Source organism: Heterodontus francisci, unplaced genomic scaffold (assembly GCF_036365525.1).
Source record: "Heterodontus francisci isolate sHetFra1 unplaced genomic scaffold, sHetFra1.hap1 HAP1_SCAFFOLD_1038, whole genome shotgun sequence".
Classification (NCBI taxonomy): Eukaryota; Metazoa; Chordata; class Chondrichthyes; order Heterodontiformes; family Heterodontidae; genus Heterodontus; species Heterodontus francisci.
In genome coordinates, this window is record NW_027141118.1 from 120,907 (window position 1) to 134,846 (window position 13,940).

A 13,940-nucleotide genomic window follows, 5' to 3' on the forward strand; every position below is an offset into this window, starting at 1 on the left:
TCAGCTTGAGAAATACTTACCAGAGAATTTCCTCCCGCACCAAATTCCTGACTTTTCCGTTAACAAAACACTCTTTCACAACCATTCTTCACTCCACACTCACTGCTTACTGACATCGAGCTAAATTTCTCCCACCAGGGGAAACATCCTCTCAGCTTCGATACTGTCAACCCCCTCATAATCTTGTATGTTTCAATAAGATCACCTCTCATTCTTCCAAACTCCAATGTGTATTGATCCAAAGTGCTCAACCTTTCTTCAGAAGACAAATCCCTCCTTCATTACAGAATCCAAACAAGTGAACTTTCTCTGAATTACCTACAATGCAAGAATATCCCCTATAAAGAAGGAGACCAAAACTGTACACAGTACTCTAGGTGTGGGGGATGCAGTACATTGCCATTCATTTGCTTGGTCAGTGGAAGGCAGGACTGGGTGAGTGGGGTGCGGGCGTGGTGCTGGGTGAGTGGGTGCAGGCATGGGGCTGGGTGAGTGGGGTGCAGACGCGGGGCTGGGTGAGTGGGGTGCAGACGCGGGGCTGGGTGAGTGGGGTGCAGACGCGGGGCTGGGTGAGTGGGGTGCAGACGCGGGGCTGGGTGAGTGGGGTGCAGACGCGGGGCTGGGTGAGTGGGGTGCAGACGCGGGGCTGGGTGAGTGGGGTGCAGACGCGGGGCTGGGTGAGTGGGGTGCAGACGCGGGGCTGGGTGAGTGGGGTGCGGACGCGGGGCTGGGTGAGTGGGGTGCAGACGCGGGGCTGGGTGAGTGGGGTGCAGACGCGGGGCTGGGTGAGTGGGGTGCGGACGCGGGGCTGGGTGAGTGGGGTGCGGGCGCCTGGCTGGGTGAGTGGGGTGCGGGCGCCTGGCTGGGTGAGTGGGGTGCGGGCGCCTGGCTGGGTGAGTGGGGTGCGGGCGCAGGGCTGGGTGAGTGGTGTGCGGGCGCGGGGCTGGGTGAGTGGGGTGCAGACGCGGGGCAGGGTGAGTGGGGTGAGGCCGCGTGGCAGGGTAGGGTGAGTGGGGTGCAGATGCCGGGCTGGGTGAGTGGGGTGCAGACGTGGGGCTGGGTGAGTGGGGTGAGGGTGCGGGGCTGGGTGAGTGGGGTGCAGACGTGGGGCTGGGTGAGTGGGGTGAGGGTGCGGGGCTGGGTGAGTGTGGTGCAGACACGGGGCTGGGTGAGTGGGGTGCAGACGTGGGGCTGGGTGAGTGGGGTGCGGGCGCGGGGCTGGGTGAGTGGGGTGCGGGCACGGGGTTAGATTTGGAGGAGTGCAGAGATGTTGAAGGCTGGTCGGGGTGGAGATGTTTCTGTTGATATCAGAAGATTTATTCTAATTCTGCAGCCCACATTAAACAGTGTGAAGACTGAGGACATGTTCTTTACCCAGCACTATGAATTCTGTTCCCTCGCCAATGATTCTGTCTCCGTCCCAGACAATGTCTCAGATTGAACCAGACTGTTCACAACCTCAGTGTTCTGTTTGAGGCCGGGCTGAGCTTCCGAGATGATATTCTGTTCATCATAATGACCGCTTCCTTCCACCTCTGTAACATCGCCCATCTTCACCCTGCTTCAGCTCATCTGCGGCTGATCCCGAATCCATACTTTTATCACCTGTACACTCGATTTCCCGAGGCTCTCCGGAGCAGCTTTGCTCCTTTCACCTTTTGTAAATGTAGATCAATCAAACTCCCTGCTCACTGATCACCCTGTCATTATAAACCTACATTGTATCCTGGTCCCCCAGCACCTGCAAATTAAACTTCTCATCCTCATTTAATCATCTTTATGGTTTCGTCAGTCCCTGTCTCTGTAACCTCCTCCAGCCCTGCAATCCCTCCACCATCTGTAACCTCCTCCCGCCCTGCAATCCCTCCACCATCTGTAACCTCCTCCCGCCCTGCAATCCCTCCACCATCTGTAACCTCCTCCAGTCCTGTAATCCCTTCACCATCTGTAACCTCCTCCAGCCCTGCAATCCCTCCACCATCTGTAACCTCCTCCAGTCCTGTAATCCCTTCACCATCTGTAACCTCCTCCAGCCCTGCAATCCCCCCACCATCTGTAACCTCCTCCAGCCCTGCAATCCCTTCACCATCTGTAACCTCCTCCAGCCCTGCAATCCCCCCACCATCTGTAACCTCCTCCAGTCCTGCAATTCCCCCCACCATCTGTAACCTCCTCCAGCCCTGCAATCCCCCCACCATCTGTAACCTCCTCCAGCCCTGCAATCCCTCCACCATCTGTAACCTCCTCCAGCCCTGCAATCCCTCCACCATCTGTAACCTCCTCCAGTCCTGCAATCCTCCCACCATCTGTAACCTCCACCAGCCCTGCAATTCCCCCCCCCACCATCTGAAACCTCCTCCAGCCCTGCAATCCCCCCACCATCTGTAACCTCCTCCAGTCCTGCAATTCCCCCCACCATCTGTAACCTCCTCCAGCCCTGCAATCCCCCCACCATCTGTAACCTCCTCCAGCCCTGCAATCCCTTCACCATCTGTAACCTCCTCCAGCCCTGCAATCCCTCCACCATCTGTAACCTCCTCCAGCCCTGCAATCCCCCCTCCATCTGTAACCTCCTCCAGCCCTGCAGTCCCTCCACCATCTGTAACCTCCTCCCGCCCTGCAATCCCCCACCATCTGTAACCTCCTCCAGCCCTGCAATCCCTGCACCATCTGTAACCTCCTCCAGCCCTGCAATCCCTCCACCATCTGTAACCTCCTCCAGCCCTGCAATCCCTCCACCATCTGTAACCTCCTCCCGCCCTGCAATCCCTCCACCATCTGTAACCTCCTCCAGTCCTGTAATCCTCCCACCATCTGTAACCTCCTCCAGCCCTGCAATCCTCCCACCATCTGTAACCTCCTCCAGCCCTGCAATCCCTCCACCATCTGTAACCTCCTCCAGCCCTGCCATCCCCCACCATCTGTACCCTCCTCCAGCCCTGCAATCCTCCCACCATCTGTAACCTCCTCCAGCCCTGCAATCCCTCCACCATCTGTAACCTCCTCCAGCCCTGCCATCCCCCACCATCTGTAACCTCCTCCCGCCCTCCAATCCCCCACCATCTGTAACCTCCTCCAGCCCTGCAATCCCTCCACCATCTGTAACCTCCTCCAGCCCTGCAATCCCCCCACCATCTGTAACCTCCTCCAGCCCTGCAATCCCCCACCATCTGTAATCTCCTTCAGCCCTGCAATCCCTCCACCATCTGTAACCTCCTTCAGCCCTGCAATCCCCCACCATCTGTAACCTCCTCCAGCCCTGCAGTCCCCCCCCCGGCCCCGCAACCACCAAATTCTCACTCTTCCTCCAACACTGACCATTTGTACATTTCACCTTCTCCTCACCCCATCTGTGTCGGCCGTACTTTGAATTGTCCCAACTTTCTGCTTTGCTTTGCCTCCTTAAACCTCTCAACCTCCTTCTTCTCAATTTGGACCCTCCTATAATTCAGAGCTTTGACCAATATTTTGTCCGCTGCTGCTGCTTCCTCCTTTATTCAGCGTCTATCTTTTGTCTGGCTCAGCTTCTGTGAAGTGCCTTGGGATGTATTTTGATGTTTAAAATGCTATGGAAATGTAAGTTATTGTTGTGTTTTTATGATACCAGTGTCAGTACGAGTGAAACAGCCGAGAAGTGAATTTCACTTTGTCTCAAACCTGGTTATAAATGAATGCTGCAGAATAATTTGAACTGTACATCAATGATTTAGACGTGAATATAGGAGGTATAATAAGTAATTTGCATATGACATGAAAATTGGTGGTGTCGTAAATAGTGAGGAGGAAAGCCTCAGATTACAGAACGTTATCGAAGGGCTGGTAAGATGGGCAGAGCAGTGGCAAATAGAATTTAATCCTGAGAAGTGTGAGGTGATGCATTTTGGGAGGACAAACAAGGCAAGGGAATATACAATGGATGGTAGGACGCTCGGAAGTTCAGAGGGTCAGAGGGACCTGGTGTCCTGGTCCGTAGATCACTGAAGGCAGCGGCACAGGTAGATAAGGTGGTTAGGAAGGCATATGGGATACCTGCCTGTATCAGCTGAGGCACAGAATACAAGAGCAGGGAGGTTATGATGGAGCTGTATAAAACGCTAGTTAGTTCACAGCTGGAGTACTGTGTACAGTTCTGGTCACCACACTATAGGAAGGATGTGACTGCACTGGAGAGGGTGCAGAGGAGATTCACCAGGATGTTGCCTGGGCTGGAGCATTTCAGCTATGAAGAGAGACTGAAAAGGCTTGGGTTGTTTTCCTTAGAGCAGAGAAGGCTGAGGGGGGACATGATTGAGGTGGAGAATATTATGAGGGGCATTGATAGGTTAGATAGGAAGAAACTTTTTCCCATAGTGGAGGGGGCAAGAACCAGGGGTCATAGATTTAAGGTAAGGGTCAGGAGGTTTAGAGGGGATTTGAGGAAAAAAATTTTCACCGAGGATGGTTGGAATCTGGAACGTACTGCCTGAAGAGGTGGTAGAGACAGGAACCCTCACAACATTTAAGTAGTACTTAGATGAGCACTTGAAACGCCATAGCATACAAGGTTGTCAGCCAAGTGCTGGAAAATGGGATTAGAATAGTTAGGTGCTTGATAGCCAGCACAGACACGATGGGCCGAAGGGCCTGTTTCCATGCTGTATAACGCTATGACTCTATGTCGTTTGGTGAAATTACTGATCTGAGACTGAATCACTGAGCAAATGCAGCTTAACAAGAGCATTATCAATAAAAAAAAATGACACTGACGCACAGGATGAGATATCACAGCACAGGAATGCATAGGTTTCCTCCCACATGCCAAAGACTTGCAGGTTGATAGGTAAATTGGCCATTATGAATTGCCCCGAGTATAGGTAGGTGGTAGGGAAATATAGGGACAGGTGGGGATGTGGTAGGAATATGGAATTAGTTGAGGATTAGTAGAATTGGGTGGTTGATGGTCGGCACAGAATCGGTGGGCCGAAGGGCCTGTTTCAGTGCTGTATCTCTAAACTAAACTAAGGACTTACCTGGGAACAGAGCGGGTCAGTGGCTGGTGGACCTGTGTGGAAGCTGATCCAGAGCAGCGGCTGCAAGTAAAGAGCAGGACTCTAGGCCCTCATTCACTTACCTGGGAACAGAGCGGTGCAGTGTCTGGCGGACCTTTTTTTAAAATTCATTCACGGGATGTGGGCGTCGCTGGCCAGGCCAGCATTTATTGCCCATCCCTAATTGCCCTTGAGAAGGTGGTGGTGAGCTGCCTTCTTGAACCGCTGCAGTCCATGTGGGGTAGGTACACCCACAGTGCTGTTAGGAAGGGAGTTCCAGGATTTTGACCCAGCGACAGTGAAGGAACGACGATATAGTTCCAAGTCAGGATGGTGTGTGACTTGGAGGGGAACTTGTAGGTGGTCGTGTTCCCATGTATGTGCTGCCCTTGTCCTTCTAGTTGGTAGAGGTCGCGGGTTTGGAAGGTGCTGTCGAAGGAGCCTTGGTGCATTGCTGCAGTGCATCTTGTAGATGGTACACACTGCTGCCACTGTGCGGCAGTGGTGGAGGGAGTGAATGTTTGCAGATGGGGTGCCAATCAAGCGGGCTGCTTTGTCCTGGATGGTGTCGAGCTTCTTGAATGTTGTTGGAGCTGCACCCATCCAGGCAAGTGGAGAGTATTCCATCACACTCCTGACTTGTACCTTGTAGATGGTGGACAGGCTTTGGGGAGTCAGGAGGTGAGTTACTCGCCTCAGGATTCCTAGCCTCTGACCTGCTCTTGTAGCCATGGTATTCATATGGCTACTCCAGTTCAGTTTTCGGTCAATGGTAGCCCCTAGGATGTTGATAGTGGGGGATTCAGCGATGGGAATGCTGTTGAATGTCAAGGGGAGATGGTTAGATTCTCTTTTGTTGGAGATGGTCATTGCCTGGCACTTGTGTGGCGCGAATGTTACTTGCCACTTATCAGCCCAAGCCTGGATATTGTCCAGGTCTTGCTGCATTTCTACACGGACTGCTTCAGTATCTGAGGAGTCACGAATGGTGCTGAACATTGTGCAATCATCAGCGAACATCCCCACTTCTGACCTTATGATTGAAGGTAGGTCCTTGATGAAGCAGCTGAAGATGGTTGGGCCTCGGACACTACCCTGAGGAACTCCTGCAGTGATGTCCTGGAGCTCAGATGATTGACCTCCAACAACCACAACCATCTTCCTTTGTGCTAGGTATGACTCCAGCCAGCGGAGGGTTTTCCCCCTGATTCCCATTGACCTCAGTTTTGCTAGGGCTCCTTGATGCCATACTCGGTCAAATGCTGCCTTGATGTCAAGGGCAGTCACTCTCACCTCACCTCACCTCGAGTTCAGCTCTTTTGTCCGTGTTTGAACCAAGGCTGTAATGAGGTCAGGAGCTGAGTGGCCCTGGTGGAACCCAAACTGGGTATCACTGAGCAGGTTATTGCGAAGCAAGTGCCGCTTGATGGACCTGTGTGGAAGCTGATCCGGAACGGCGGCTGTAAGTAATGACCAGGACTCGAGGCCCTCATTCACTTACCTGGGAGCAGAGTGGGGCAGTGACTGGCGGACCTGTGTGGAAGCTGATCCGAGCGGTGGCTGTAAGTAAAGAGCAGGACTCGAGGCCCTCATTCACTTACCTGGGAGCAGAGCGGTGCAGTGACTGGCGGACCTGTGTGGAAGCTGATCCGGAACGGTGGCTGTAAGTCAAGAGCAGGACTCGAGGCCCTCGTTCACTTACCTGGGAACAGAGCGGTGCAGTGACTGGCGGACCTGTGTCTCTCAGCGCGCATTGAAACTTGAAAAGCAGAAAAGAAACTTAGTGACATCACGGGAATTCTGCAAGGTGATTGAACAAAGAACAAAGAAAATTACAGCACAGGAACAGGCCCTTCGGCCCTCCAAGCCTACGCCGATCCAAATCCTCTATCTAAGCCTGTCGCCTATTTTCTAAGGGTCTGTATCTCTTTACTTCCTGCCCATTTATGTATCTGTCTAGATACATCTTAAAAGACGCTATCGTGCCCGCGTCTACCACCTCCGCTGGTAATGCGTTCCATGCACCCACCACCCTCTGCGTAAAGAACTTTCCACGCATATCCCCCCTAAACTTTTCCCCTTTCACTTTGAACTCGTGTCCCCTTGTAATTGAATCCACCACTCTGGGAAAAAGCTTCTTGCTATCCACCCTGTCTATACCTCTCATGATTTTGTACACCTCAATCAGGTCCCCCCTCAACCTCCGACTTTCTAATGAAAATAATCCGAATCTACTCAACCTCTCTTCATAGCTCGCGTCCTCCATACCAGGCAACATCCTGGTGAACCTCCTCTGCACCCTCTCCAAAGCATCCACATCCTTTTGGTAATGTGGCGACCAGAACTGCACGCAGTATTCCAAATGTGGCCGAACCAAAGTCCTATACAACTGTAACATGACCTGCCAACTCTTGTACTCAATACCCCGTCCGATGAAGGAAAGCATGCCGTATGCCTTCTTGACCACTCTATTGACCTGCGTTGCCACCTTCAGGGAACAATGGACCTGAACACCCAAATCTCTCTGCACATCAATTTTCCCCTGGACTTTTCCATTTACTGTATAGTTCACTCTTGAATTGGATCTTCCAAAATGCATCACCTCGCATTTGCCCTGATTGAACTCCATCTGCCATTTCTCTGCCCAACTCTCCAGTCTATCTGTATTCTGCTGTATTCTCTGACAGTCCCCTTCAGTATCTGCTACTCCACCAATCTTAGTGTCGTCTGCAAACTTGCTAATCAGACCACCTATAATTTCCTCCAAATCATTTATGTATATCACAAACAACAGTGGTCCCAGCACGGATCCCTGTGGAACACCACTGGTCACACGTCTCCATTTTGAGAAACTCCCTTCCACTGCTACTCTCTGTCTCTTGTTGCCCAGCCAGTTCTTTATCCATCTAGCTAGCACACCTTGGACCCCATGCGCCTTCACTTTCTTCATCAGCCTACCATGGGGAACCTTATCAAACGCCTTACTGAAGTCCATGTATATGACATCTACAGCCCTTCCCTCATCAATCAACTTTGTCACTTCCTCAAAGAATTCCATTAAGTTGGTAAGACATGACCTTCCCTGCACAAAACCATGTTGCCTATCACTGATAAGCCCATTTTCTTCCAAATGGGAATAGATCCTATCCCTAAGTATCTTCTTCAGCAGCTTCCCTACCACTGACGTCAGGCTCACCGGTCTATAATTACCTGCATTTTCCCTGCTACCCTTCTTAAGCAAGTGGACAACATTAGCAATTCTCCAGTCCTCCGGGACCTCCCCCGTGTTTAAGGATGGTGCAAAGATATCTGTTAAGGCCCCAACTATTTCCTCTCTCGCTTCCCACAGTAACCTGGGATAGATTCCATCCGGACCTGGGGACTTGTCCACCTTAATGCCTTTTAGAATATCCAACACTTCCTCCCTCCTTCTGCCGACTTGACCTAGAGTAATCAAACATCTGTCCCTAACCTCAACATCCGTCATGTCCCTCTCCTCGGTGAATACCGATGCAAAGTACTCGTTTAGAATCTCACCCATTTTCTCTGACTCCACGCATAACTTTCCTCCTTTGTCCTTGAGTGGGCCAATCCTTTCTCTCGTTACCCTCTTGCTCCTTATATATGAATAAAAGGCTTTGGGATTTTCCTTAACCCTGTTTGCTAAAGATATTTCATGACCCCTTTTAGCCCTCTTAATTCCTTGTTTCAGATTGCGCCTACAATCCCGATATTCTTTCAAAGCTTCGTCTTTCTTCAGCCGCCTAGACCTTATGTGTGCTTCCTTTTTCCTCTTAGCTGGTCTCACAATTTCACCTGTCATCCATGGTTCCCTAATCTTGCCATTTCTATCCCTCATTTTCACAGGAACATGTCTCTCCTGCACGCTAATCAACCTCTCTTTAAAAGCCTCCCACATATCAAAAGTGGATTTACCTTCAAACAGCTGCTCCCAATCTACATTCCCCAGCTCCTGCCGAATTTTGGTATAGTTGGCCTTCCCCCAATTTAGCACTCTTCCTTTAGGACCACTCTTGTCTTTGTCCATGAGTATTCTAAAACTTACGGAATTGTGATCACTATTCCCAAAGTAGTCCCCTACTGAAACGTCAACCACCTGGCCCGGCTCATTCCCCAACACCAGGTCCAGTATGGCCCCTTCCCGAGTTGGAATATTTACATACTGCTCTAGAAAACCCTCCTGGATGCTCCTTGCAAATTCTGCTCCATCTAGACCTCTAACATTAAGTGAATCCCAGTCAATGTTGGGAAAATTAAAATCTCCTATCACCACCACCCTATTGCTCCTACAGCTTTCCATAATCTGTTTACATATTTGTACCTCTATCTCACGCTCGCTGTTGGGAAGCCTGTAGTACAGCCCCAACATTGTTACCGCACCCTTCCTATTTCTGAGTTCTGCCCATATTGCCTCACAGCTCGAGTCCTCCATAGTGCCTTCCTTCAGCACAGCTGTGATATCCTCTTTGACCAGTAATGCAACAGCTGTTGGTGTATTTAAATTGCTTAAAAAAAGGGGAAGGTTTTTTTTCAAAACCTCAAGTGATAAGGTGAATGGTACTACTTAAATTAGAGTAATTTATTCAGGACTTTAGATTGTAGTGGGTAGTGTTTGGAGTAGAACAAGACCCCGAGTGTAATTAGTATTTTTTAAAGGGAGTAACTAAATTAATTTAAAGGTAAGTCATGACAGGAGAGCTCAGCCCTGTGATATACTCCTCCTGCACTATGTGGGAAATCAGGGATGCTTCCAGTGTCCCTGACGACCATGTGTGCAGGAAGTGTATCCATCAGCAGCTACTGACTGCCCGCATTACGGAGCTGGAGCTGTGGGTGGATTCACTGTGGAGCATCTGTGATGCTGAGGACGTGGATAGCACGTTTCGAGAGGTGGTCACACCGCAGGTAATGGCAGCACAAGCAGAAAGGAACTGGGTGACCACCAGGCGGAGTAGTAGGCGCAGGCAGGTAGTGCAGGAGTCCCCTGTGGCCATCCCCCTCTCAAATAGATATACAGCTTTGGATACTGTTGGTGGGGGTGCGGTGGGGTATAACCTCCCAGGGGAAAGCAGCAACAGCCAGGTCCGTGGCACCAAGGATGGCTCTGCTGCACCGCAGGGGAGGAAAAGGCAGGGAAGGAAAAGGCAGGGAAGAGCTATAGTGACAGGGGATTCTATCGTAAGGGGTACAGATAGGCGATTCTGTGGCCGCAACCTTGATGCCAGGATGGTATGTTGCCTTCATGGTGCTCAGGTCAAGGATGTCACGGAGCAGCTGCAGGGCATTCTGAAGGAGGAGGGTGAGCAGCCAGGGGTCATGGTTCACATTGGTACCAACGACATAGGTAGAAAAAGGGATGAGGTCCGACAACAAGAATTTAGGGAACTAGGTAGCAGATTAAAAGGCAGAACCTTGAAGGTTGTAATCTCTGGATTACTCCCGGTGCCACATGCTAGTGAGTTCAGAAATAGGAGGACAGAGCAGATGAATGCGTGGCTGAAGAGATGGTGCAGGAGGGAGGGCTTTAGTTTCCTGGATTACTGGGTCTGTTTCTGGCAAAGGTGGGACCTATACAAGTTGGATGGGTTGCACCTGAACCGGAATGGGACAAGCATCCTTGCTGGGAGATTTTCTAGTTCTGTTGGGGCGGGGGGAGGGGGGAGGTTTAAACTGATTTGGCGGGTGATATGATACAGAGTGGAGGTACAGTAGGGGGTAATATCGAACAGAAAGTGAGTCTGTCTGGAAGGCAGAGCAAATATAGACCTGGTAAAGCACAAGGGAAAAATGCAAGGTTGGATTGCATCTATTTCAATGCAAGGAGTCTTACTAGTAAGGCAGATGAATTGAGGGCATTGATTAGCACATGGGATTATGATATTGTTGCGATCACAGAGGCATGGTTGAGGGAGGGACAGGACTGGCAGCTCAATATTCCAGGGTATAGAATCTTCAGGCGCGACAGGGGAGGGGATAAAAGAGGAGGTGGTATTACACTGTTGATCATGGCGTCAATTACTGCAGTAAGGAGGGATGACATCTTGGAAGGTTCCTCAAATGAGGCCATTTGGGTAGAACTTAAAAACAAAAAGGGGGCAATCACTTGGCTGGATGTTTACTACAGGCCTCCAAACAGTCAGGAAGAGATAGAGGAGCAGATATGTAGGCAATTCTCTGAGAGGTGTGAAAATAATAGGGTAATAAGAGTAGGGGATTTCAACTTCCCCAATATAAACTGGGATAGTCTCAGTGCAAAAGGCTTAAAGGGGGCAGAATTCTTAAAATGCATACAGGAGAGCTTTTTGAGCCAGTACATAGAAAGTCCTACAAGGGAAGGGGCAGTACTGGACCGAATCCTCGGGAATGAAGCCAGTCAAATGGGAGAAGTGTCAGTGGGGGAGCATTTCGGGGATAGTGACCATAACTCTGTAAGATTTAAGGTAGTTATGGAAAAGGACAAAGATGGACCAGAAATAAAGGTACTGAATTAGACCACACCTGGAGAACTGTGTTCAGTTCTGGGCACCAAACCTTAGGAAGGATCTATTATCCTTGGAAGGAGGATACCATAGATTTATCAGAATGATATCTGGATTCCAAGGTAAAATTATGAGAAGAGTTTACACAAACTAGGCTTGTAATCCCTGCTTTTTGCAAAGTTAAGGGGTGATTTGATCAAAGTTTTCAAGATATTAAGGGGAAGAGATGGGGTCAATAGAGAGAAACTATTTCCACTAAATATGGAGTCTAGAACTAGAAGACGTAGTCAAAAAATTAGAACCATTCCTTTCAGGAGTGAAATTACACAAAACTTCGACACGCAAAGGAACTCTCTTCCACAAACAGCAAGTGATGCCATATCAATTGTTGATTTTAAATCTGAGATTGATAACTTCTTGTTAACCAGGGGTATTAAAGGATATGAGGCAAAGAGGGGTATCTAGAATTAGATCACAAATCAGCCAGGATATCACTGAATGATAGAACAGGCTCGAGGGGCTAAATGACCTACTCCTGTTCCCACGATGGAATCAATAGGTATACATTTAAAGAACAGAAAAGAAAACAGCACATTTCTTCATCGGTTTTGCAGACTATCGAGAATGGAGATAAGATGCAGGAGGAGGCTGGAGTTGTGGGAAAACTCCTGGAGTCTGTGTTTCAGTTTTGATCTAGTGACCATTTAGAGATACAGGGGATTGTTTGGGGATCTGGAGCTGATAAGTTGAAGGTAAGTCATGTTTGACAAACTTGTCCCCAGTTTTTGAGCATTGACTATACAGGTCAGTGGAATGTGATACATGTGGTGTTTCTCTGTTTTCAGAAGTTGTTTGGTAATGTGACTCACAGGAGGTTTCAGCTGTTTGGTATCAGAGGAAATGTAACAGTCTGGATAGAATACCGACAATGTGTTTAGTTTTCTCCATTTGTGTTCACAGATCCGAACTCCACAATCACTGATTTCCTGACAAAGTGTGACGATTACCAGCTGTTCAAGTTGATGAAATTCTACCGGGACAGACTAGAACAGGCGATTGAAGAAGGGGTGGAGGGACTCAGTCTCATATTAACAGGCGAGGACCATTTCACTGGACAGGAGTATCAAGTAAGTGGGAGGGATACAGAATGAAGTTAATTTATTCTAACATCACAGAACTGATAGAATATTGTAACATGGGAACAAAGGAAATGCTGGGTAAAAAATGACCAATGTCTGACTCACCTAACATTTGGGCAGTCACATACTGCACTGATAATGGTTAATTGTTAATGGTTAATGGTTAATAATAACAGTTAATTGTTAACTGATCTCTATCAGCTAGTCTACAACAGACCCAGGTATGCGGAAAAGCCCAGAGGTGGAGAGCTTTGGGAACCAGAGGTCTAAAGTCACCTGTTCCTTCCAAGCATGTTACACTCACCACGTTTGGGTCCAGTGACATAGTGATCATGTTACTGGATTGTTATACCAGAGGTCTGGACCAATAATCCAGACACCTGAGCTCAAATCTCACAGTGGCAGTTTGTGAGTTTGAATTCATTAAATAATATTGGATATTCGTCAAAACCCAGCTGGTTCAGTAACATCCTTTCGGGAAGGAAAGCTGCCGTCCTTATCCAGCCTGGCCTACCTGTGACTCCAGACACAGTGGTGTCGTTGACTCTTAACTGCCCTTTGAAATGGCCCAGGAAGTCACTCAAACTGCTACAAAAAAGTATAATGGTAAAACCAGGTGGACCGACCAGAATCGTATTCAGTCACACTGCCCGCTGACCCTCCTAATTCCTCAGTAACATCTGGAATCTTGGGGAAAAAAATTGAAAGAACTTATCCCACAGCTCAGTTAAGCAACAGCCTGATCTAGGTATGATCGAGTCGAACCATCAATCAATATCCCAGACTCCTCCATCACTATTCCTAGGTATGTCCTTTCCCACCAGACAGAACGATGGGAGATGGTGGCCCAGTGATATACAGTAAACAGGGTTGGCCACGAGAGTCCTCAACATTGACTCTGGATCCCGTGAAATCTCATGACCTGAGGTCAGACATGGACGAGGAAACCACTTTCTGATTATTGTCCTCCCTCAGTTGATGAATCTGTATTCCTTTATGTCACGTGGAAAAAGCAAGGGCCCAGAATTTACTCTGGAGGGGGTGAGGGTAGGGAATCTTTAATGTCCGTCAAGAGTGGCTCGGTAGAACAACTCCTGACCGAGCTGGCCGATCCTGAAGGACATATCTGGCAGACAGGGCATGCAGAGGGTGCCGAGAGAACCAACACAAGGGAAAAAATCTACTTGTCCTCACCCATCTACCTGTCGCAGTTGTATCTGTCCATGACTGTATTGGTCGGAGTGATCACCACACAGTCCCTGTGGAGACTAAGT

General features: G+C 49.4%; 1 protein-coding gene across 1 annotated transcript in view; it reads left to right on the plus strand.

Moving 5' to 3' along the window:
* Nucleotides 1-13,940, plus strand: part of LOC137362159 (NACHT, LRR and PYD domains-containing protein 12-like) — an 83,368-nt gene that overhangs the window by 9,121 nt on the left and 60,307 nt on the right. Inside the window, exon 3 of the mRNA XM_068026645.1 lies at nt 12,488-12,654. Within this exon, the coding sequence (XP_067882746.1) occupies nt 12,488-12,654 (167 nt within the window). The remainder of the gene's footprint in view (nt 1-12,487; nt 12,655-13,940) is intronic.